Genomic DNA, 26,121 nt, shown 5'->3' on the forward strand with positions numbered 1-26,121 from the left:
TCAACATGTGGGTCGCGACCCCTTTGGGGGTCGAACGACCCTTTCATAGGGGTCGCCTAAGACCATCAGAAAACACATATATAACTACATATTGTTTTTGTGATTAATCACTATGCGCTAATTATGTTCAATTTGTAACAATGAAATTCGGCGTCACCACAATATGAGGAACTGTATTAAAGGGTCGTGGCATTAGGAACGTTGAGAACCACTGTGTTAAGTTGTATGAGTTCCATGTAAATGTTGGAGATTAAACCCTTATCGGATATAACATTGGCAAATATGTTCTCCCATGCAGTGGGCTTTCTTGTTGTTTTGTTGATGGTTTCTTTTGCTGTGCAGAAGCTTTTTATTTTAATGTAGTCCCATTTGTTTATTTTCTTCTTAGTTTCCATTGTCCTAGGAGCTGTATCAGTAAAGATATTGCTACTACATATGCCTGATATTTTGCTGCCTATGGATTCTTCTAAGGTTTTTATGGTTTCCCATCTTACCTTTAAGTCCTTAACCATTTTGAGTTTATTTTTGTGTATGCTGTAAGTTGGTGATCTAGTTTCATTTTTTTGCATGTATCTGACCAAATTTCCCAGCACCATTTATTGAAGAGACTGCCTTGACTCCATTGTATGCTCTTGCCTCCTTTGTCAAATATTAATTGAGCATAATGACTTGGGAATAACAATATATTTTTAAAAAGAAGATCACCAATCCTCACCCTTCAAGGAACTCCTTTTGGAATCCATGATAGCTTCAGGTTGGCTTGCCCTTGGTGGCCCAAACCTGGTCATGAGAAACACACATTCTTGACCATTCACTTCATGAATGGTCCCCTGGTCCCTTCAATGTTAGCTGCTTTATAAGGATTATGGGTTAGATGTTGGAGCGATATATGTATCTTTTTGCAGACTCTGCATAGGTAGTAAGACACCAATTATTTTATTATATTTTCGTTCCTCTTTTTTTTTTGGAACCACAACCAAAGAGTTTCATTGTAACTTTCTACTGTAGTTTCCTTCATTCCTGATAGAAAAAAAAAGCTGCGTACACTATCTATGACCTTGTACTTCTAAACAGAATGAACTTGGTTTGTCTCAGGAAATTAAGTGACAAGAGACAAACAGAAGGGCTCTGTTCTGCTCTTTCCTCCAACCAAGATAATATTTGCCAAGCAACAGCATTGACTGATCCTTAATGCTAAGGACAGGTTAGAGCTGCAGAACCGGATGAGGGAAACAAGGTGGCATTAATGAAAAGAGTATAGAGTAGGAATTAGGAGATATGGGTCTGGCCCTGGTTTGGTTATTAATAGGTAGTGACATTGGACAAATCACTGATGAAGGTCAAATAAGTTAAAATATTTGAAAGCTCTTTAAAAGTTATACATATTCAAGGTGACAACATTTTTGCTCTTAGTAGGAAGCAATGCAGTTTTGTCACTAATCCTCTTATTTCTTTGCTTAGAAAATCTCTGATTCGCTCTTTCCTCTCTGTTTCCATTGTAATCACCCTGATCTCATCCCAGATTACTGCAGTAGCCTCCTAATTTATCTCTCTTCTGCCCCACCCCCCCACAATTCATCCCCAGGAGGAGGGGGTGGATCAGAAATTCCTAAAGCTTCTTACTTCCTGTTGTGATGCTGATTCTATTGGACAAAAAACAGGAAAAGAAAATGTGGCTGTTTCTTTCCCTATCCCACTCCCAGCCTTAGCCTTGGCCATGATTCAAATAAGGCATTTGACTTACCAGTTAAAGATTAGCTAGGTAGATAAGTAGATGGGTAAGTGGGTAGGTGGGTGGGTGGGTAGGTATAGACGCATAAAATTGAGGGGGGTGGAAAGCCGGTTAAGTGAAGATTCAGCTATTTCAGTTTCAATAACTCTCCAAAGATGGTTTTCTTTACTGTTACAATGTATGACAGTGTATGTCTTTTTATTTTCATTTGCTTTCAATCCGTGGTGATCTGGCTCCCACCCCTATTCCATGGACGCTGTTCTGGGTGAAAGCATGACTTCATTACTAGTCACACTCACAGACACACTCCATCCCAGTCTAATCTCTCACGTCCTCCGCTAAGATTCTCTTCCGTTGGATTTTCTGACCCCACACTCTTCCTCCCTCTGGAGGGAGTTCTCTCTCCTCTGCCTATTCCTTGTTCTCCAGAGCGCAACACCCAGCAGCCTGCTCTCCAATCCTAACACCATCTCACTGACTGAACACTTCCCCTTGTGTGAGTCCAGTCAACATGCACATGCTGATGACGCTAAAATCCTCATCCCTGGCTCTGGGTTTCTTCCTGAGACCAAACCCACGCAGCACGCAGCACGCAGCCTAATCAACATCTATGCTCAAACACATCATAGGCACTTTACACAGAACATACCCGGATCCGAGCTTTTCACTGTAACCCTACTTTACCTTTTCTGTTCCTCAAGTCAGAGAATGGGGTCCTCCAAGGAAAAGCTTCGTCTCCTCATCCCCCACCCCCTCCCCAGTTTCTCTCTCCTTCCTACCCAACATCTATCACTCTCCCAACATCTAATCAAACACCAAGTCCTATTGATTCCACTAAATATCTCTCAAATCCACCCATTTCTCTCCATCTCCACTGCCAACACCCTATTCTGGTGGCATCATCTCTTATACAGACAACTCTAACAGCCTTAGAACTGATCTCACTGCCTCCAAAGTGTAAAAATGGAATGTTCCACTTATTCCATTCTCTTCACTCAAGCAGAGAAAGCTCTCTAAAACACACATCTGCATGACCTTCTACACATTCTTACAGTCCAAACTCATTGACCTGTTTATGTAAGGTTCTTCATGATCTGGACCATTCTTGCTTCTACATCCTCAACCCTGACTCCCACCTTGATATCTACACTGGCATCATCTTAAGTTATCAGTTCCTAGAATAGGCCATGTAATCCTTCTAGCTTTTTCACATGCTATCCCTCCTATCAGAAATGTTCTTTCCTCGCCCCATTACCTGCTAATTTCTCTCTTAGAGTCTCCATTGGTTTTCATTGCTTCCAGAAGATCCTAGAACTCCCGAGTCTAATTTGGGTTCCCCTCCTCTTTGCTTCTAGAGTACCTATTCTCCCCTTATCCTACAGTACTATACTGCATTTGTCTATGCTCCACCAGACTGCACACTCCAGTAGCAGGATTAGCATCTGTCTTATTCATTGCTATACCCATGACTAGAATATTGCCTGCTACATAGTAGGCTTGTCAATAACTTGGCTGAGTGAGTGAATTAACTGTATAAGTATAATATATAATAAATTACTTTGAGAAGATGCTACTCTTCAAATTTTATGAGTCATCTCAATAAAAAGATTATGTATGAAAAAATCAATTTTATAGACATTAGAAAAGCACTACTATCTTGTACACCTAAGTATTTCTTTTTTAAAACATTATGCCTGACCCTTCCAAATGTGTGCCTAATTACATAATAGTTCCCAAGACCAATACAATATATGTCATTTGTTAAAGTCCAACAATTCTTGCCAGTACAGTCTAATATAAATCCATCCATAGCCTCTTCGCCATTGTTTGGTAGGCTCTGTAGAAAAGAGTGCTACCATGGCAGATTTTTCTCCCAGGCCACGGAGTCGCTGGCCTGGCATTTTACTGGGCTTCTCTTCTGTGTTATGATGCCGGGTATGAGTCCGTTGCTGCCAAGAAGCTAGATGCAATGCCTAGTATCCTTGGCAGAGAAAATATTTCTCTAGTTCTATCCAAATTAATCCTCACAGGCCAATAAATCAAAACACAAGGAGAATGTGTGATAATTTTGACCATCTGGAAGGCATGGGTGGGTGTAACAGAAACTACCTAGCTCCACAGTAGTTATGAACAGCTGGATATCAGCTCCAGGCAGCATGAACACAGTCCCCTCCCCACTCCACCCAGAAATGAGATACTACCACTCTGGTCCAAGGCAGGGGGCTCCTGGCTGTGTTTCAGAATCCTTGTCTTGCCCTTGAGTCAGCTAGTTTGATTTCAGTGTCCAAGAAAGCAGCTTCTGCCGTTTTCCTCCCTGTTATCTTCATAAGATTATAAACTGGATGCCGAAACCGGTTTGGCTCAGTGGATAGAGCATCAGCTTGTGGACTGAAAGGTCCCGGGTTCGATTCTGGTCAAGGGCATGTACCTTGGTTGCGGGCACATCCCCAGTGGGAGATGTGCAGGGGGCAGCTGATCGATGTTTCTCTCTCATCGATGTTTCTGACTCTCTATCTCTCTCCCTTCCTCTCTGTAAAAAAATCAATAAAATATATTTTTTAAAAAAGATTACAAACTGGATCTAGACTCTATCTTCACATCTAGTCAACTGTTGTGACCATCAAGTAGTCAAAAAAAGGGGGGCAGGGGTGGAGGGGAGAAAGTCAAAATATCAGTATAATATGACCAATAAATATGAGTGATTTTTTAATTTGACTTGCCCATCAACATGACTGGCCCAATTTTTTCCCCATAATTAATCCTAAAGGATGGGGGGAAGGGTCACTGTGGAAGGTAGTGTCAACATTGGCATTAGATATAGCCAGTTGTTGAAAGTACGCCTTAGCTGATTTGGCTCAGTGGATGGAGCATTGGCCTGCGGACTGAAGAGTCCCGGGTTTGATTCCAGGCAAGGGCACGTGCCCGGGTTGTGGGCTTAATCCCCAGTAGGGGGCGTGCAGGAGGCAGTCACTCAATAATTCCCTCTCATCATTGATGTTTCTCTCTCTCTCTCAAATCAATAAAAATATATTTTTTAAAAAAAGAAAGCATTACATATGTCCCCTTTTTCCCTCATTGACCTCTGCCTCCCACCCCTGGCCTTCACCACCCTATTGTCTGTGTCCATGAGTTATGCACATATGCATACAAATTCTTTGGTTGATTACCTCCCACCCCACCCCCAGCCTTCCCTCTGAGGTTTGGAAGTCTAGCAGGTAAAATTTTTTATCACCAGGTAAAATGTTGCAAAGGAAACTGCTTCTAAAACAATCTCTCTGATGGCCTTGCCCTGCAGCAAAGGAAAGGAGAGGAAGAAGGAGCCTGTTTATACGCACAGACACCCTAAGCTTGCTTTAGTTGTAGCTGTATATGTTCCCCTGGTGTGTAGCTCAGTGCTTTACAGCAGCCATATCCCATTTTAACATGAGAAAGCTGGGACATAGATTCGGTAACTTGTTCAAGGTCACAGCACAATTCAGTGATGGAACTTGAATTCCAACCAGTCTAGCTCCAAAATTCCTACCCTTAACCACTATTCCCAATACAGAGAATGTTTGCATGTTTCACAGATCTTGAAACAATTATAGAACTTAAACGTTGTTAGTCACCAGAAAATAATTTCTTTATCAAACTGTCTCTCTTATTTAAATTATTTTAAAAGCAACGACAAGCCCTAAATGGTTTGGTTCAGTGGATAGAGTGTCGGCCTGCAGACTCAAGGGTCCCAAGTTTGATTCCAATCAAGGTCATGTACCTTGGTTACAGGCATATACCCAGTAGGGAGTGGGTAGGAGGCAGCTGATCAATGTTTCTCTCTATCCCTATCCCTTCCTCTCTGTAAAAAAAATCAATTAAATACATTTTAAAAAAGAAAAAAAGAGCATGAGCCCTGGCCAGTGTAGCTCTGTGGTCGGAGCAAAGGGAAATCAAAAGGTTGGGGGAGGAAGGGTTAGAAACTACCCAGAAATCCCACTACACTAATAAATTAACTGTTTTCATTTTCTCGTGTTCTTCCCGTCTTTGTCTAATCTGTACATACAATTATATATAGTTTCAAAGGCCATTTTCAATGACTAGTTAATATTGAAAAGATAAATGCATCAAATGAGTTGTCTTACCAAAAACATACCAAAATTACTTTAATTCTTCCCTTCACATATTGGGTTTCATTTCTTTTTGTGGAAAAATAAAACAACAAAATCTTGAAGAATTCTGATTCACACAGCAGATGTGAGGATTCGAGAACCTGCTGGCTCGTTGGAGATGAGTTTCATTGGAAACAGTCACATACACATAAACTGTGTGTGGTAAATGCCTATCCCTGCCCATTTCTTAAGATTCACCAAATTCATCCCACCAACAATCTCTGTTTTCATGGACCTTTCTATGCTTATGCCCTGGGTCTCTACATCAGCATTTCCCAAGCTGTGTTCTGGAGAACCCTAATCTCCCTCTCTCTCTCTCTCTCTCTCTCTCTCACACACACACACACACACACACACACACACACACACACACACACACGCTCATTTGGGGTCATCTCTCTCTTAGATAGTTAGCATGTATATTAATGCATACTAACATTTGAAAGTCCTGGGAAGTCACGCAGCAAAGATCCTGTTGTTCACATTTGTCCAGAATTTGCCAACTTGGCTACCTCCAGGAGCAAGGCAGGTAAAGTAATGGCCTGGCCTGGTGGTGACCATGATGAAGTAGAGCAGCGGGGTCGCCTAAGACCATCGGAAAACACATATATAATTACATATTGTTTTTGTGATTAATCACTATGCTTCAATTATGTTCAATTTGTAACAATGAAATTGGGGGTCACCACAACATGAGGAACTGTATTAAAGGGTCGCGGCATTAGGAAGGTTGAGAACCACTGAAGTAGAGGACCACATGTGCCACCTGAGAGTGCTGCTTCCAGACATGTGGGCCTACTATTCACAGATCTTCATGAAAGGTCTGAAATCTGGGTGTTGAGGTGAGATTTTGTATCTAAGCTTAGGAGGGAAAACGTCTCTGGGCTAGGTCTGGCCTATAGTTTTAACTTAAAGCCTCTCAAGCTGTTTGACCACAGCACTCTTTGTTCCCAGTGTGCCCTCCGGGGGATGCTGCAGCTCTCCATTACCACCAGCCCTTTGAGGAAGGCCTGTCATTAGGTCCCTTCTCTGCACCTCACCTTCCTTCCCTGCTCTGTCCTCTGACCCCAAGTGTGTTCCAGTTACTCTGGATATGTAATAAGTTATTCCAACACATATGGCTTAAAATAACAATGTTTATTTTGCTTCAAAAATCTGTAATCTGTGTAGAGCTGGAAGGGGATGGCGCCTCTTTGGTGCATAGGTGTCAGCATGGCTTGAAGGCTGGCGTGCGGATCCTCTGAGGAACTGTCACTCACAGGCAGACAGCCGGCGGTGCTGGTGGTCACTGAGGCATTAGCTGCACGGATGCCAGGACACCAAAATGGCCTTTCTCTGAGGCCTGGGCTTCCTTGCAGCCTTGTTGCTAGATTCCAAGGGTGTGTCCAGAAAGAAAGAGGGAGGCAGAATCTGTATCACCTTTTAGGATCTAGTCCTAAGAGCCACACCAGGTCACTGTCATCACATTCTGTTTGTCACGGGAAGTGTTCAGAGACAGGCAGTAGACTCCGCCTCGTCATGGAGTGGCAAGGTTCTGAGGAGGACGGGGACCAGGAACACTGCTGTAGCCACTTCACAAGGTGCATTATGCCATAACAGGGAAGAGTGAAATGTCTTGAATTCTGGCTCTGTTTTTTACCAGGATAGTGTGCCTTTGAGCAAGCAACTTCATCTCTTTTTGCATCCTTTGTTCACCCTATCCTGAATTACAGTCACCCCTGTTTTTACTTTATCATTGGACAGTGAGCTTCCTGGGAGTGGCATCCATATCTAGGTGGTTGGTTTTGTTCTGTGTTGTTTAATAGTCCTATCAATCACAGCACAAACACATAGTTTGGGTTTAGTAAATATTTCCAATACTTTCTTTTTTAAAACTGCTAAAGAGTTTCCCAGTAACTATTCACTACCCATAGAAACAGCTGAAGGAGAAGAAACCCCCTGTGGAACCGATTCACACTACCAATCCTTTATCGCATGACATTGTCACATGGAACAGGCTCAGACCCCAGGACCCTCCCCATCTCCTCATGCCTGTGGTCAAGTAGTCCCATGCTGCTAGTTGCCCAAAGAGCAGGCCTCCAGGCCATTAAATAAGGAGGCATGTCTAACCAGAGGCAACCGGAAAATCTATGCTGAGTGCTAGTACCAAGAAATAAACAGCCTCTGAGATGTTGACCCCATGAAACCTTACTCCCAAAGTGGCAGCAAACCCAGGCTTGGTCTCCAAACCTCTGGTTCCAGAGCATCTTAAGGCCAGCTCTTTGTTGTGAATATAATTACCGCTGGAATCACAGACATAGATACAGTCATGTGAAACTCCAGTCCTAGCAAGGCATTCGTTTGCTAATGAGTAGGCAAATGGGCAGTAACCTGCCCATTTGGCTAACAGGTTTGCTCACTGTGCTTTAATACTCCATTCCTCTTTGCCCCTCGCCAGAAGAGGAAGGAAAGAACAGAAAGCTAACTACCTTAGATTCTGTGTTAGAAATGGCTCTTGGTTTCCTTCTGACATCCTGCTCAAGGCTTGTGTTGTATTATTTCCAGCCTCCTGTGTCCTTTCCTCTCCTTCCCATCATTTCCAATTTCTCTTCCCCACGTTTCTGCAGCTAATCTGCTGGCACGTTGTTTGGAGAGAGCCTCTGGCTACTTGCCCGGTGCCTGCCAACATCTGCAGTGATGGCAGCTCCATTAAACAAGAAGGCATGTCTAACCAGAGGCAACCGGAAAATCTATGTTGAGTGCTAGTACCAATATTTTTGGTTTCCAACACTTCTGAACCACACAGTTTACAGTTTGTGGGATTGCATCCTCTCTCTATCTTGGGAAATAATTCTTTTTCACTTACAAATATAAAATAGCTTTAACTATTTCAGCCAGTTCCTTAGTTCTTAATGTTTCAAGTTCTAAGCACTTTACATACATTGTTCCACTTAATCTGCACAAACACCCTGAGAGACCTTTTACATTTTACAGATGAGGAAACTGAGTCAAAGAGGTGAACTGAGTTGAAGAGGTCATGTGACAAGGGGCACAGCCAGATTCCACCCTGTTCCAGCTGATGTCGAAGCCCATGTGTTTTTGTCCTTATACTGTTTAGGTTGAGAAAGGGCACCCATGACAGATCCACTTCCTATCTCATTCAGATTTTATTCATTTTGAGCCTTCCTGTTTACTCAGTAAGTCAATTCATTATTAGTATTACAACCAGAGACCTTTGGGGTTGTAAGAGAATGTAGAATTTATTGGGTCAAACCTCCAGCTAATCTGTGAGTTGTCTTAACAAACACTCCTCACATTGGTTATTCTGTCTGTTTCTGAAGACTTCTAATATTGGAGCATCCATCCTGAGGAGGAAGCAGCCCACTCCATTTTCAGGCAGCTTCATATCACGTTTGATAAAAGTCTACTCCCTGGAACTGCCATTCACTCTTCTTAATTCTCTTATCTGCACAACAAGGCTAAGCTGGCTTGCTCAGCTCTCATCACCCCTCAGAGCCCTGCTTTCCTAGGTAAATCGCTTCATAAACAGAGTTACTCTCGCACTTTCACTCTTGCCTGAGTTACTCATTTGTCAATGACCCCTCACTCCGTGGGACACCCAGGCTGCACCCAGAGCTCAAACTAATTCTGACCAATTCAAATTCTATCCCATCCTTGAGCAAGGTGCTTCACATTTATGATTGCAGCCGCAGGTTGAATGTTGTCTTTGGGCAGCCATATGGAACCCTTAACTACTACTGAGCTTAGTCAACAAGAGATGTGTTGAATGGGAAGAGCTTAGCCAGTCTTCACCAGCCTGGGCTACTGGATCTCAGAGCAATGAGGTCCCAAACTGACTGCACATAATTTCACTTCAGCACTTACCCAGCCTTGCATAGTGATTTTTCATTTCTCACCATGCAAGGTGTGCTGTCTTTTGTTTTGCACATATAGAAGGACTGGTTGGTTGGTTGTTTTTTTAAAGTTCTGTCCAGTAACAGCTAATCAATGGATATCTAAAGAGGCAAAAAGACAGACTGGTGCAGCCACTGTGGAAAACAGTATGGAGTTTCCTCAAATAATTTAAAATGGGCCCTAGCCGGTTTGGCTCAGTGGATAGAGCGTTGGCCTGCAGACTGAAGGGTCCCAGGTTCAATTCCGGTCAAGGGCATATACCTTGGTTGCAGGCACATCCCCAATAGGAGGTGTGCAGGAGGCGGCTGATCGATGTTTCTCTCTCATCGATGTTTCTAACTCTCTATCCCTCTCCCTTCCTCTCTGTAAAAAATCAATAAAATATATTTTTTTTAAAATTTAAAATGGAACTTCCATTTGTCCCAGTAAGCCCACTTCTAAGAATATATCCCAAGAAAACACAAACACCAATCAGAAAGGATATATGTACCCCTGCATAGCAGCACAATTTATAATAGCTAAGATTTGGAAACAGCCTAAGTGCCCATCAGCAGATGAGTGGATTAGAAAACTGTGGCACATCTACACAATGGAATACTATGCTGCTATTAAAAGAAGGATCTTTTACCATTTGCAACAGTATGGAAGGAACTGGAGAGCATTATGCTAAGTGAAATAATCCAGTCAGAGAAAGATAAACATCACATATCTCACTCATGTGTGGAATATAATGAACAACATAAACTGATGAGCAAAAATTAGAACCAGAGACACAGAAGCATCGAACAGACTGTCCAACCTATGAGGGAAGGTGAGGGGTGAGGGGGTAACAGATCAACCCAGGACTTGTATGCGTGCATATGAGCATAACCAATGGACACACAGTAGGGGGGGAGGGCATGTGCTAGGGGGGGGGAGCGGCCAGGGAGAGGTCAATGGGGGGAAAAGGAGACTCATGTAATACTTTAAACAAAAAAGAATTTAAATTTTAAAAAAAAGAGGCAAAAAGAAAGTGAGATTCCTGACAGGCAGAAATGGCATATAGTCTCACACGGATCAGTCCTTGCACATCACAACGCCAGGATCATTCTAATCAGCAGTTATGTTTGACCACAAAGTTTAAAATATTTCTGTTTTAACTCAAGGATGACCAGAACAGACTGGTGAATGGGAAGTGATAATATGTTGCTATCTTTAAAATGTCCTGGTTCTAAACTAAATTACTTATTTTCTTATTCTTTATTATAATTAATATTTAATTTTGTCATGATTTTCATAGAAATTTTTATTTTCTAGTTTTACAATCAAAAACTGAAGGGAAAATGTCAAATATGCTTTGGGGAAAATGCTTTAAAGTATAATTTTTCGAGATCAGTGAACATACTCTCTTTCCCCTTATTCCGATCTTCTGAATCATAGACAACGAAGCCTCAGCTATTTAGCTAATAAATCCAGTCTTCTCAATTTACAAATAAGAAAAAATAATGTACAGATGGATTAAAATGACTTGCTCAAGTTCACAGGGGTAATGGCAGTTTCTATTGCATACCTCTCTTGTTCTAAACCACTAACACTGAATATGTGTTGAAGGAATTCAGAGAGGCAAGAAATTGCTCTAGTGTGGGATCATTGGAGGAAGTAAAACTAAAAAGACGTCACCATTTTTAACCACTTTTTCACCAAAATAACACATGCTAGTAATAGAAAATTTGGGAAATATTGAAAGTACAAGGAAAGGTGATGGCTGCAAATTATTCATAATCCCATCCCATGAAAGCAGTGCTATTGGTGCTTCCCCGGCATGTTATTTGTTGTTTTCTATCATTGTGATCATATTACTTATCAAGAAACATTATAACTCAAAAGCTAGTCCAGGTTGTAAGAAGTTCTTCATAAGTACCATTTTAATTGCTATACAACAGTCCATTTTGCCACAACATTCTTAAGTTTCCTCCTCCTTTTTAATAATTAGAAGGGAAAGATGAATATGACTAATGGAAAGATATCTGGAAAAGAATATGTAATTAAAACACCAAATACAGATATTTGATCTTTGATATTGTGGGTGATTATCGTTTGTTGTTGTTTTTTTAATAGTTTTCAATGCTGGAAAAACACTAACAAGAACACCTACTTTTATTGAGGATTTACCATGCGCTATATGCCACATTTACATTTTCTCATTTAGTCCTCATAACAAGTAACCAAGATCACTATTATATATCTTTCTTTTAAAGCTAAGGAAAATGAGACCTGGGGAGGTAATAGTACTTGCAGAAGGTTAGTGATGGAGCCAGAATCTGTTCCCAGGTTCGTCTGAGGAGAGAACTGCTGTTCTTAACCATCATACTGCATATCCCAAGTTTTTAAGAATACCATTGATATCATCAGAAAGCTATTTTTGAAAATGAAAATGGTTTGCAACAATAGCTCATTTCTGGTATAAGCATATAACTTATTACCTGTGGAATATTAAAAAAAAAACAACAACCTACCAAAATATCAGGACAACTAAGAAAATCATCAATATATTAAATCCCCTCAGTCCTGTCTAGAATGTTTAAAATTCAAATATGTCTCAGGTTTCTTGAAACTGATTAGAAATAGAAAAAAGCAGCAGTGTTAATTGCGGTTAGGTGAATGAAGTCTGGATTTTGAGGCTGGATGAAAATTGATTGTGTTAAAAATAGTCTTCTGTAATTAAATGAAACTGTGCTGTGCACTCTAATTAGTCAGAACTTATTCTAAGTGGTAACAGTGAGGCCTGGTGTGTATCATTAAATGAGAGCCGGGCAGCCCCCACCCCCTGAGCTGAGGTTCCTCTGATGCCCACAGTAGTTTTATTTATGCACCCCCTGCTCGCATTTGAAACTGCAGGAAAGGTGATGCATCTTTTTATAACCCAGATGCACACATTATAAAATCTTTCTCGTTCCTTCCTTCAAAAGACTTGTAATCGCTTTAAATTCTGAAGAACCTCAATAGGGGAACAAGTAACTGCCTTAAAAAGTACTGGAAGTCATTGGCACTTCACATTACCCACCAGGGGGCTTGGGAAAGTCAGTAAACATTGTAAAGTTCACTTGACAGATTTCTGTCAGCATCTATGAAGACAGGATGAGCCTGCATCTTTGAAAAGCTATTCAAGGCAGACAATGAGACTCCAAAAAAATTTCTCCTAACTCCTTAGTATCTAAGTGTTCAGGTTTCATGGTACTAAAAAGGGAAAGCTAATGTATTTTTATTGTTTTTTTTTTAACCTTTATTATTGTAAAATTAATGCAAAATCAGAAAATTCAGAAAGTATGGAAAAATGTAAAGAAGCAGGAGAAGCATCACCCATCGTCCCTTCATTCAAAGAGATTACTCTTAGCAGGGTAGCATATTTCCTTCAAGTAGTTTATCTAGCCATTGCCTTTGTATACCTGAGATCATTCTGTTTGCACAATTTGGTGTTCTACTAAAACAACTCATTGTAAAAGAAATTTTGAATTTTATTCCCAATTTTAACCTGGATGCGACGTGGCCATTCCATGTGCTTCTAGCATCCCAATCGTAGATTCTCAAGATGCCTGCTGCCCTGAGCCTTCGTTGAAGGGAGGCCCCCACTGAGCACTGTGGTAGGAATGAGAATTCTGGATACGATAAAGGAAGAGAGCAGGGCCTACTATTTATTTAGTAGCCTGGGATTAGTCGCATTGTGTTTACCTTTATTCCCTGAACATTTGTATGCAGAAGAAATAAGGTTATATCTATCATTCCAAGCAACTTTGAAGAGTTCCCGCCACAGCACAACCACCACCAGGCATGAGGGTGGTGTGGAAGGTGAAACTGGGAGGATTCAAAGGCGAAAAGCAACCTCAAATCAAGTTGATGGTGTGTCAACAAGTCACAGGACTTAGAATCATAGAAATTGAGATTTGCAGCTAGAGTATGGATCTCAGCCCCAGACTCGAGTGTTCAGGAAATGTCCATTTCTTTATTTTCTTTAAAAGACAATAAGGTGGTTTCCAAGCACCTCTCTTGCCACACTGGGAAGTAATTTAGTCTCAGACACCAAATCTGGGAAGCATTTGTGCTGCCAGAAAACAAGGATGAGTCTTCCCTTTCTTATTTGCCTTGCTGCTGCTAACAGCCAGCCAAGCCCCAAGTGGCTCCCTAAAATTCAATTTTTTTCTCTATTTCCCTGACACATGGAGATCAGAGTTCAAGTCAGGCCTCTCCCCCAATCATCCCCTCTGTCATCCCCTTGGAGGTCAGTCTAATTTGCTAGGGAAATACCTAAAAACTAAGCACCAGTCTCTCACTCATCTCAGAACCTACCACCTCTTCTCTCCCCACCCCTGGGAAGTTCCCCTTTCTCTCTTAAGTTCTTTAAGACACTTGCCCCTTTTTCCTCTCCCAGGACACCTAAGCCAACCTGGAACAGATCTTGGAGAAAAATTCTGCCTCCATCCAGAACACAGATCTCCTCTGAAGTAAAAACAGGTTTCCCTTTTGAAAGATTAAAAAAAACACTGTAAGAAAAAAAGTGATTTTTTAAAAATTATCCCTCCATAGAAAAGACCTTGAAGATGACTCAGTCGGGTTCACAAAGCCAGGGTCCTTCATTCTTTAGCTTCAGGAGGCCAGGTTTATCATAAGGTGATAAGCCTGACCTTGGAAGCGAGACTAGGAGTCAAATCCTGTGCAACCCTAGCTTTGTGACCATAGCCTTCTAGGTCAGTGATGGCGAACCTATGACACGCCTGTCAGAGGTGACACGCGAACTCATTTTTTTGGTTGATTTTTCTTTGTTAAATGGCATTTAAATATATAAAATAAATATCAAAAATATAAATCTTTGTTTTACTATGGTTGTAAATATCAAAAAATTTCTATATGTGACATGGCACCAGAGTTAAGTTAGGGTTTTTCAAAATGCTGACACGCAGAGCTCAAAAGGTTCGCCGTCACTGTTCTAGGATCACATTTCTCCCAGCACAGTGCATGGTGCAGAGTAGGATCAACTAATGTTACTTTTCTTTGTCCATAGCCAACTGCCTCACCAAGTCACTGCCTACCCAGTCCCAAAGCTATTGCTCTAGCTCCTCATATCCTAGGAGGAAAGGCCACCCTTCCTAAAACCTGTGTCTGGTCAAGTAATGGATTTTTAGCTGAATTTGGTCTAAATGATCCAGGACCTTCAGATGATAGCGATTTTCCTGCTGGGGGAAGTCACAGTTCATTCAGTTCAACACTCTGACCTCTGAGGACCCTCCAGAAGCTCTTCGACTATGAGTATCATTTTGATCCATAAGGAAAACTGTCTTTCTGGAAATAACCCAAACGATCGAGCATGCTCTTAAATCCATCTCTCTTTATTTTTCCTGTCTCCTAGTCAGATACAGAGTTTTGGGATAAGATGCAAGCAGAATGGGAAGAAATGGCCCGGAGGAACTGGATATCTGAGAACCAAGAAGCCCAGAACCAAGTTACAATTTCAGCTAGCGAGAAGGTGACCAATTCTCTTCTTATACATGCTGACAGGTTTTCTCAATCTCTCTGAATCATATAATTATACATTAGTTGGTAATCATTTTGTGAAAAAAATCTAAGAATCAAACAGACAATTTAATATCAGTCAGATCTAGGAGAAATTCTGGTAGATGAAAGCAATATAATCAAACAATGTGTCAGAGCAGCGAAGCTGGAATGGAATACCCTTATTTTTATCAATGTTGATACAGACAGTTTGGCAGTCAACTACAGCTTGGATCCTGACTGCTTGCCTAGCTGACTTTGAGGGTGTGTTGGAACAAGACCTGGGCTAATCCCACAATGCTTTCTGTCAGTCAGTCCCATGAGCCACATAGATGAGCTGACAGAAATGATATTAATGGGCAGGGGAATGAAGCAGGGCTTAGGACTGTATCTCACAGGTAGTCATTATACAGCTAGCAAAGAAACTCAGTGGAAAAGGTAGCCTTCACACAACCAGGTCAAGTCCCAAGGGGATCCCTCAGAGATATTTCCCTGACAGGAGCTCCAGCAAATGCGAGCGCAGTGAACAACCAGCCAAATTACCCATGAGGTCCCAGTTGCCCTTGGATTTGTGTTTTTAAAAACAGTTGGTGAGGGGAGGGCTTGAGAAATAAGTTTAAATGACTTGAAAGATAAAAAGATATGTGGAATTTTCTTATACTGGGGAGGAGAATCAGATATAGTATATGCTTGTATTGTGATTTTGGTGGAGGAAGTCTCAATAATATTTAGTTCTGGATAATTTCCATGATAGTCCAATCCAACAAATAATTATTTGTGTCTACTCTGCACTAGCTACTAGGGAAATGATGATTAATAGTCTCTGATCTTAGGGGATTTTCAATCTACATAGTCATTAAAATGTCTTTCTCTTCTTCATATTCTGTGTCCCTCAGTAGGCCAGGCAATCTCATAAAATTGGAACAACCCTCTCATTAAGAATAACTGTCTTTTCTACAAAAAGAAAATCAAAACTAAGTAAGAAGAAAGAACATTGATGCAGAACATCAGACTCTAATTACAGATGCCTCCCATTTCTATCCCTACCCCCCCCCCTTTGAACTACAGTCCTTGAACCTGAGTTATGGCTAGGACCCTGAGCCCCACACTCCTGGGACCCCATATCCGCAACACAATTACATAAGCTCAGTGGCTTTTGATAAGGGGTTTGTCTTTCTGAAGGTCTCCATTTGATCTATTTTAAAACCTCAGTAGCATCATCAACAGACTAGCTTAATTATATCTATCAAATTAGAAAGATTTTATTATAATCCATGTAGCTAACATTGCAATAAATAATGTCTCTCAGGGACTTCTGTTGAGAGTTTAAATTGGGACATACTTTCTCAAGAACAATTCAGCTACACATATCAAGGGCCTCAAGATAGTTCATAGCTTTAGCCTAATAAATCTCTCTAGAAGTCTATCTTAAGGTAATAATCAATGCACACAAAGAGTTGAGCATGAGGCTTTCACTGTAACTTTATTTATGAAAAAAATGAAAATAATCTGAAAGCCCATCAATAGGGGTTTGACTAAGTAAATGTTAATATAAATAATTATAATAACTAAAACGAAGTGGGGCTTACACTGTAAAACTGCACCGATAGCATGAGCTTATTTGTTTAATGTGCATAGTCATAGAAAAACACTAGAAGATTATTTGAACATTCTGCATTGTTTAAATTTTTACAATGAAAGAAGATCTATAACTTTAAAACATGCGTTCTCAGTGGGCGATATAGCCAGCAATGGGGCATACACTGGTTTGAGGAGTGGGAGGACAAAAGAAATCTTAGATATTACAATGGTTTATAACCCTCAGAAGGGCCACAGTGCATAAACAGATGTACAGTATGCAGTATTAACACTTCAGGGGACTGTGGGATCATGTAGCAAAAATATATGCAAAAACTCAGTATTTTTACAATCTTGGGGAGCAGGGCAAGGGATGGTTAAAACAAAATGAACAAAAGAAATATTAGAATGAAAACAAACTCCAAAATATTAGCAGTGATCATATTTAGGTTGCGGCATTTGGGGTACGTTTTATATTAGTCAATGACAAAAAGCTACAAAATCTAAAGTGTATACAATGAAAATGTACATTCATAATAAGAAAAAAACAGTAATTTAAATTTAAATGGTTAATTTTATGTTATGTATATAAAATAAAATTTCACCACAATAAAACATACCTCAATTAGGGGTTGGTGAGATGAGAAGAGATAAACCAAAGAACTTACATATTACTTAGTTACATAGCCCATGGACATGGGCAATAGTGTGGCAAAGACCTGAGGGGGTGGGTAAGAGCTGGGAGAAAGGGGTTAAAGGGGGGAATGGGAGACATCTGGAATACTATCAACAATAAAATATATATATTAAAAATAAATAAAATAAAATAAAATTTTCAAAAAATAAAAGAAAAGAATTTAATTGCAATTAAATTAATTAAACACTTTAATTTAATTTAAATTCTAAAAGAGCTTACTGCATGTGAGAATGAGGAGATAAACCGATGGATCTGTGTTGGCCCTTCTGTGTTGTAGGGCTATTACTTCCACACTGAAAACCCCTTCAAGGACTGGCCAGGCGCCTTTGAAGAAGGCTTAAAGAGGCTGAAGGAAGGGGACCTCCCAGTCACCATCCTCTTCATGGAGGCCGCGATTCTTCAGGACCCGGGAGATGCAGAGGTGTCTTTCCCCCTCATCCTGCCAGGCTCAGAGGGGGGCTGCACGCGCTAGTTGAGGGACAGAGGGTGGCACAGAGCTCTACCGGTAGCATTTTCATCGAGTAACGGTTCCCAAAGGAGTTAGCCTGGCGTAGTGTGATATAAACTGTTTTCTAACCAAATCTGCAATATCTATCTATGGTGCCACAAAAGAAAGGGTGGAGGAAAGAAATGAAAAACTAAAATTGCCTACCTGGAAGCTCGGCAGCGGTATTCAGGGGGCAGTGTGCTGCCTTGTCTGGGTCTAGAGAGACACCTCTCTCCCCATTGATTTACTCACTCCACATTTATTGAACACACACTCCGTCCCGGGACTTGTGCCCCACACTAGGCTCAGATCCCTGAAAGGCCAGAGAAATAGAACAACTGAAAAGACGGGTCAGTGGTCTATCTGGAGGGGCAAGTAAACAAACCAGTGCAGTGTAATAAATGCAAGTGCACAGGAGGCGAGGAGAGCAGACAGCAAGACACTGACTCAGCCTTCCCCGCTAAGTGGATCCAAAGCTGAGTTTCCAAGGAGAGAGGATTCATTAAAGACAGCAGGGGAGTGGCGTTGTTGTTTAGAGGAAATGGTTCTTGGCTGAGCAGAGGGACCTGAAACGTTAGGTTAGGCGAGGGGATGAGGGGGGAGAGAATGGCAGGAGTGGAGGCAAGAAGAGGTAGGCAAGAGATTGACCTTCATCCTGAAAGCCATGGGGAGGGAGCACTAGGAAAAGGCGTGTTAGAAAAACCCCTTTCTCTGAGGTGTGAAAGGTGATTGGAGAGACCACCAAAGAGGCTTCTGCGATCTTATCTTGCTCCACTACACTTCCAAACCTGTGAAGGTCTGTCATAGGATAGTGGCAGGTATAAAGTCCTTCTTCATAGATTGTAATTTTCAGGAAACTTCTTATAAGAAATATGCCCAGAGGAATTTGAGAACTTTTTAGGAATGGGTATGTCCAGTGCTGAGAAGGCGGTATGGAATAGTGGTTAAGCTTCTCAGACTCTGCCATTCTGTGTGGGTTCAAATACAGCAGTATCCTGAGCTCCACTGCTGGTCAGCCATGAGCCATGTGGTCTGGGGCAAGTCATTTAAACCCCCTTAGCTTCCGTTTGCTCATATCTAAAGTGGACATCGCGATTATAATAACCATCTCATTGGGTTTTGTGAGGGTTAAATTCATTCAGTGCTCAGTTCAGTGTCTGCTACATCAGTATTTAGCCTTTATTGCCACTATTGGTTGTACTTCGTGTTGAAAGAACAAGTAAACTGATCACGAAAGCCCCTGGTATCTTGTTAGTCAAAACACTGATAATGAAATGAGATTGAACTGAGAGCTGGCATTCTGAATCAAAATATTAGAATTTTTCAAAAGATATTTTAAAAGGAAGGTGAAGAGAGTTGCCAAAGAACATATATGCATAACCCATGGACACAGACAACAGAGTGATGAAGGCCAGGGGAGGGGTGGCAGGGACTGGGTGGAAGTGGGCAAAGGGGAGGACATCTGTAATAGTGTCAACAACAACAAAAAAGATGTTTGAATCATTGTAGAAGAGAAAATCGTTGCATTAATAGAAAAATACAGGTCAACCCCCCCCCAAAAAAATAATGTCAACTTACATTTCTAGATGCCATATGTTCTCATGTCTATTATATCACTTGACACGACAACTTTGGGAGGTTAGAAAAAGTATGCATTATTATCCCAGATTCATTAATGAGAAAATGAGGACACTTGGTTACAAATGGGTTCCAGATAATGTATGACCCAGGGTTTCTGAATCTGTGTAGACCCCAATCTAAAATAGTAGACATTCTGTGGACAGTGCAAGTGATGCCCAGAGCCTAGGAAGAAGCCCTCAGAGAAAGACTTCTATCCATCTCTTCTTAAGAAGCATTCTAGGATGTATGGAAGGTGAAATAAAAAATGGATGCTGCTTTGTGTACATTTGAAAGATTAAAAAGAGTCACTGAAATTCTGGGGGAAAATAGTATTTTTATGAGTGTGTATGGTATGTGTAATAATAATTCATAATCTTATAGCACTTTAAGATGACTCTATAAGTGTTTTCATATAGCTTGTTTTAAAACATTGATAGCATTGGTTCTTAAAGGTGGGAGAGTTATGCCCTTCCCAAACCTTTTCAATGACACTTGGTTACATTCATAGCATTGGTTCTCAAAGGTGGGAGAGTTATGCCCTTCCCAAACCTTTTCAAATCCCCAAGACTCAGATACACCCCCAGCAAATTTGAGGACAATATGTGTAATGGGAGGTCTTTTTTATGTGCATTGCTGTTGTAATGGTGTGAGAATTATTGTACTAATATTAAAAATGTCATTCTAGATATGAAAAACATTATCTGCTTGAAGATATTCCTCACATTATTTACAATAGCAAAGGGTTGAAAACAATCTCAGAGCAATAAAGGAACTGGTTGAGTTAATAATAGTATATCCATTCAACAAAATTTAAATTAAGAACTATAAGTAGGAAGATTTTGTAAAAACATGAAAAAATGCTATGATGCAATATAAAGTGTTAAGTGTAGGCTTTAAAATTATAGGTGCATTACATTGCACTTTATATATTTTGTGCATTTTAACAGTAACTATACAGGGTGGAGCAAAAGTAGGTTTATAGTTGTTTACATGGAAAATAATGCAATAAATAACAACACAGGAATAAACTGTGTCATGTGCTCAAAACTGTAAACCTACTGCCCAACCCTATATTAGGGCATTAAACGCCTTGTAAGGGGTTTGGTTTTGTTCTTCCCTAGTTTCTAAATTTCCTGTTGCCCCTTCTAATAACTGCTTGACTTTTGTTTATACAAGTTAATCTTGTACATCTTGAGATTTCTTACTGTCAACTTTATTTAGCTACATTTCTGGATTATTTTTCTACCTTTTTGCATCACAAATGCATACTTTTGTGTACTTATCTTTTGGTCTTAAGATACCTGATATCTCAGAAACTCAGGGGGTTTCCATGGGTCACAGGAGAGGTTTCTAAGTGTCACAGAAGAATTTGACTGAAGAAATGCATACGATATTTTCCCCTTTTACAAAACTCTCCCACCTGAGACAGGTTGCTCTGCATAGAGGGATCTGTCTCGGGCAAATAAATCAACTACTGCGCATGAGTGATTCTGCTTCCTCCTGCAATGTTGACATCAGTTGTTTCTCGTAGGCATGGCAGTTCCTCGGGATAACTCAGGCAGAGAATGAAAACGAGCAAGCAGCTATTGTCGCCCTCCAGAGGTAGTGAAGCTAAGTGCAAAGCCACGGGACTGGTGGACACCTGTTAATGGATTTCCCATTGCTTCCGATTTACCTTTTGACCTTCATAGACATTGCAAAGAATTGGGCCGGAAGAAGTGCTGAGAGGCCCCATCTGACTTATACAGAGCTGTGAAAAATGGGAACTGATGAGGAAATAATGTTCCTTAATCTCAATGTTAGGCCATTTACAAATCATTGGCCTTCATTAGCGTGAAAGAGTCTATGTCAGAAGCAGTCATAAAATAGACTCACTGAATAAATGGTCCTTTTAATGTCCTATCCTTCCGCAGCATCTGAAAGTTCTCTTCAGAAAAAAAAATATACTCAAAATAATCTCAATGCAGTTTTAGCTCTGGTGTCTACAAAGCATCTCCTGAGATATTTTTAGCAACTTGCAAGTTTGAGCCCCTGACTAAAGCTCTAGACTACTTTGGGAGGGTGTAGCATCGCACCATACTTGATTAGAGCCCCCATTTAACCCCTGGGGGTGGGGAGGACAGCCCCTACCAAATAGACTCCCACTTTCCCTACTCTTTCATATATATATGTATCAGTGGTTCTCAACCTTGGCTGCACATTAGAATCACCTGGGAATCTTTTTAAAATCCTGATTTCCGGGCCTCATCCTCCGGAAATTCTGTTTCTTTGTTACTAATGTTGTGGCCCCACCCCATAACAAAGAAACAGAATTTCCGGAGGATGAGGCCCAGAAATCAGGATTTTAAAAAGATTCCCAGGTGATTCTAATGTGCAGCCAAGGTTGAGAACCAGTGATCTAGGGTTTGCTACTCAGTCTTATCCAGAGACTCCTAGCATCACCATCACCTGGGAGCCTGTCAGACCCGCCCAGCCTGGGCCCACCGCAGGCCCTCTGTATCAGAGGCTGCATTTACCAGATCCCCAGATGATTCCCATGCACATCAAGGTTTAAAAAGCCCTTGCCAGAGGCCAGTGGAATAGCATGAGGGGAAGCATCGTAGCCTGGGCCTCCCGTAAGCCCACACTGATAGTCTGGAAACATGGGATTTCCCTCTCCTTTACACAACGCTGTTCCATCTTTCACCTCTGGATGTCCAGATTTAATTCAAACCAGTTTGCTTTGTGGATAAGGTGCATTTCATACACTGACAGTAGAGCAGCGTGAATGATAGCCCCTACTTCTCATTAGATGAACTACTAATAAATTATGTTCAGGGATTAGCTACATTTTCTATAGCTTTTAAATTATTTGTTAAAATTACCAAAACTGGCATGCATCAGGGTGAGTTTTAACTTTCTTAAAAATAAGCATAGGTCCTAATTTTCATGTAGGCAATGAATGTGATATTCTCCAGGGGCTTCACATAACCTTAGCAGTACCATTTAATTAATAAAGACCTCAGATTTTCTAAAGAACTGTTCAGACTCTAACTCCGAAAAAAAAAATCTGAAACTGGCTTTCCCCCCCCCAATTCCTTCAGGTGCTTAGAATTGCAGCCGAACAACTTGAAAGCTTTGATGGCTTTGGCCGTGAGTTACACGAACACGGGCCATCAGCAGGATGCCTGTGACGCGCTGAAGAATTGGATTAAGCAAAACCCAAAGTACAAATACCTTGTGAAGAGCAAGAAGGGATCGCCAGGCCTCGCCCGGAGGATGTCTAAGTCTCCGGTGGATAGGTATCCACATCATTAAATTACACCCTTCCACACAATTAATCACCAAGACGGTAAAGAACGAGCCTGGGGTCCCCAGCACCCGCTCCAGATGGCGTGTAGGACAGTGTTCTGCCAGAAGAGCAGCACTGATTTAAAAGATGGAGCTGAGAGTGGGGCCAACCTCTGGACACGTGATCTACATCATGGGCAACCACAGATATTTATCTGAGTGCCATACACTAAAGCCAACTGCTTTGGACATATAATTAACCCAAAATAAATTATAATAAGTAGCCTTGTGCCAAGTTTTGTAAAGCCTGAGAATGAGGTATGGGGGACAATGGAAGCCCTTTCTTCTGCAATTTTGTTTCTATCAGCAATAAACCATGATGTTAAATTCTTTCTCACTGAGGCCTCGGGACACCCAGCCCTAGGCCCGTGGTTGGCAAACCGCGGCTCGTGAGCCACATGCGGCTCTTTGGCCCCTTCAGTGTGGCTCTTCCACAAAATACCACATGCGGGCGCACACGTACAGTGCGATTGAAACTTCGTGGCCCATGCACAGAAGTCGGTATTTTGTGGAAGAGCCGGTATTTTGTGGAAGAGCCACACTCAAGGGGCCAAAGAGCCGCATGTGGCTCGCGAGCTCCGAACCTTCAATTTCCAGTCTGCCGACCACTGCCCTAGGGTTTTCTACTTACAGGGTCAGTGGAACTCTCCTTTCCTAGCACTGTTCGTATCTCTGTACGACAAAGTATGTCATGAAAATCAGCAAGGAATTGTTAAACTGCAGTATTAATAATAGTCCTCTCATACACTTGAGGTATTTTAAGCCAGATTTTTTTTTTCAGTCTGTAAAGAACAGCGAACATAATAGTAAATCATTTACGTTCAGACTATTTGGATTACAAATCTACTTTTCCCCCTGGTAGCTCTGTTCTGGAAGGCGTGAAGGAATTATATCTGGAAGCTGCCCACCAAAATGGAGATACGATCGACCCAGACCTGCAGACAGGTCTAGGGGTGCTGTTCCACCTGAGCGGAGAATTTAATAGAGCAATAGATGCATTTAACGCCGCCTTAACTGTTCGGCCAGAGGTAAGTGCACAGCAAGAAACCATATGGTTCTCTGTTAAAGAAAAGTTTTCACCAGATGTACTTCGTACATTTTCTTGATTCTCACCTGAGTATTTTTTTTTCCCCATTGACCTTTAGAGAGAGAAGAGAAAGGAGGGAGAGAGAGAGAGAGAGAGAGAGAGAAACATCAATGTGAGAGAGACACATGGATTGGTTGCCTCCCACATGAGCCCCAACTGGACCAGGATCGAACCTGCAACCCAGGTGCACGCCCTTGACTGGAAATTGAACTCGAGACCCTCCAGTGCGCAGACCAGTGCTCTAACCACTGACCGACGCTGGGCAGGGCTGGGCAGTTTTGCTACACTTTATTTCCCTGCACCCCGCGGTTGAAAGCGATCAGTACTAATGACATGCTACTGTGGCTATTAATACTTACATACCTAAAATAGAAACACGAATTGCCTGACAGCATCCAATGGTAGCTCTCCTTGATGAATGAGAGTCACTTCACAAAGTAGTCCCTAAGGATTTTTGAGTAATTCACCACGTCCCGGCCCTCGTCCCGTGAGCGCGGGAGAAATGTTCAGCCATCAGCCTTCTCCTGCAGGGACAGGAGGACACTTGGGCACGGAGGCTGGTGCTGGTGGTTAGAGAGAGACCTCTCCCTTTGTCATCAGGACTATTCGTTATGGAACCGTCTGGGGGCGACCTTGGCGAATGGAGACCGCAGCGAGGAAGCCGTGGAGGCCTACACGCGGGCGCTGGAGATCCAGCCCGGCTTCATCCGCTCCAGATACAACCTGGGCATCAGCTGCATCAACCTGGGCGCCTACAGGTGAAGTATGGCGGCGAGCGGGGGGCCAAGAGCCACGCGCGGGGCTGAGGCGGAGTAACCTGAAAGGTGGTTTGCCACCAAAATACCTCCTTTTAGGGGTAATCCTCCTCCTCCTCCTCCTCCTCCGCCTCCTCTTCCTCCTCCTCCTTCTCCTAAGGGTAAGCTTCCCAGCTTCAGTTCCTGAGGCCGGCTGAAGCAGCAACAATTTGTTTAGTGTTTCTCAGTCTTTAGAGAGCAGCCATCCTACCAGCACCGTGTGAAATGCAGATTCCCAGGCCCCATCTAGTGATATTATTATTATTATTATTATTATTCGGTCAGCCAGGGTTGGGACAAGTTATCTGGATTCTTAACATCCTCAAGGGCAACTCTGAGAATAATCCGAACCTTCAATTTCCTGGTAAGAAAAAGAAAACCTGGGGGGGGGGGGGGCAGGAGAACCCAGCAAAATGACTTTAAAAGGGTCCAGGGCCAGGTTTTGGCAAAGCACAACCAAGAACCCAGGTTCTCTAAACCAATAAAGTGAGTAATAAAACGATGTTAAGGAAATATTTGTAAATGGTGGGTTTACAGTTTGAAATGTTCTTCTCCTTCTCTCACGATTCCTCATTATCACTTGGGTGTCCTCTATATTTTCCCCATCCACAGGGACCACAAACGACCTTTGTGTCTTTTTTTTTAATTAAATCTTTATTGTTCAGATTATTACAGTTGTTCCTCTTTTTTTCCCCCAAAAACCCCCACACCCCTTTCCCCCCAAGAATTGTCAGTCCACTCCCTTTCCATGCCCCTGGTTCTATTATATTCACCAGTTTACTCTGTTCATCAGATTTTTTATTCACTTGATTTTTTTTAGATTTTGTTGATAGGTATGTATTTGCTGTTCATAATTTTTATCTTTACCTTTTTCTTCTTCCTCTTCTTAAAGAATACCTTTCATCAGCTCATATAATGCTGGTTTGGTGGTGATGAACTCCTTTAGCTTTTTCTTATCTGTGAAGCTCTTTATCTGACCTTCAATTCTGAATGATAGCTTTGCTGGATAAAGTAATCTTGGTTGTAGGTTCTTGCTATTCATCACTTTGAATATTTCTTGCCACTCCCTTCTGGCCTGCAAAGTTTCTGTTGAGAAATCAGCTGACAGTCGTATGGGTACTCCCGTTCTTGCTAATCACTTTGAATATTTCTTGCCATTCCCTTCTGGCCTGCATAGTTTCTGTTGAGAAATCAGCTGACAATCATATGGGTACTACTCCATAGGTAACTGACT

The 26,121-nt window shown here is 41.6% G+C and overlaps 1 protein-coding gene across 1 annotated transcript in view; it reads left to right on the forward strand.

Annotated features, from left to right (window-relative positions):
- The window catches only part of PEX5L (peroxisomal biogenesis factor 5-like), a gene marked incomplete at its 5' end in the record, with an annotated part of 50,904 nt that overhangs the window by 17,798 nt on the left and 6,985 nt on the right, over positions 1 to 26,121 (forward strand). The window contains 6 exons of the mRNA XM_005883023.2: positions 15,152 to 15,268; positions 17,847 to 17,990; positions 21,208 to 21,278; positions 22,760 to 22,957; positions 23,869 to 24,034; positions 24,694 to 24,851. Coding sequence (XP_005883085.2) covers positions 15,152 to 15,268; positions 17,847 to 17,990; positions 21,208 to 21,278; positions 22,760 to 22,957; positions 23,869 to 24,034; positions 24,694 to 24,851 — 854 coding nt within the window. The remainder of the gene's footprint in view (positions 1 to 15,151; positions 15,269 to 17,846; positions 17,991 to 21,207; positions 21,279 to 22,759; positions 22,958 to 23,868; positions 24,035 to 24,693; positions 24,852 to 26,121) is intronic.

This window comes from Myotis brandtii, unplaced genomic scaffold (assembly GCF_000412655.1).
Source record: "Myotis brandtii unplaced genomic scaffold, ASM41265v1 scaffold751, whole genome shotgun sequence".
Classification (NCBI taxonomy): domain Eukaryota; kingdom Metazoa; phylum Chordata; class Mammalia; order Chiroptera; family Vespertilionidae; genus Myotis; species Myotis brandtii.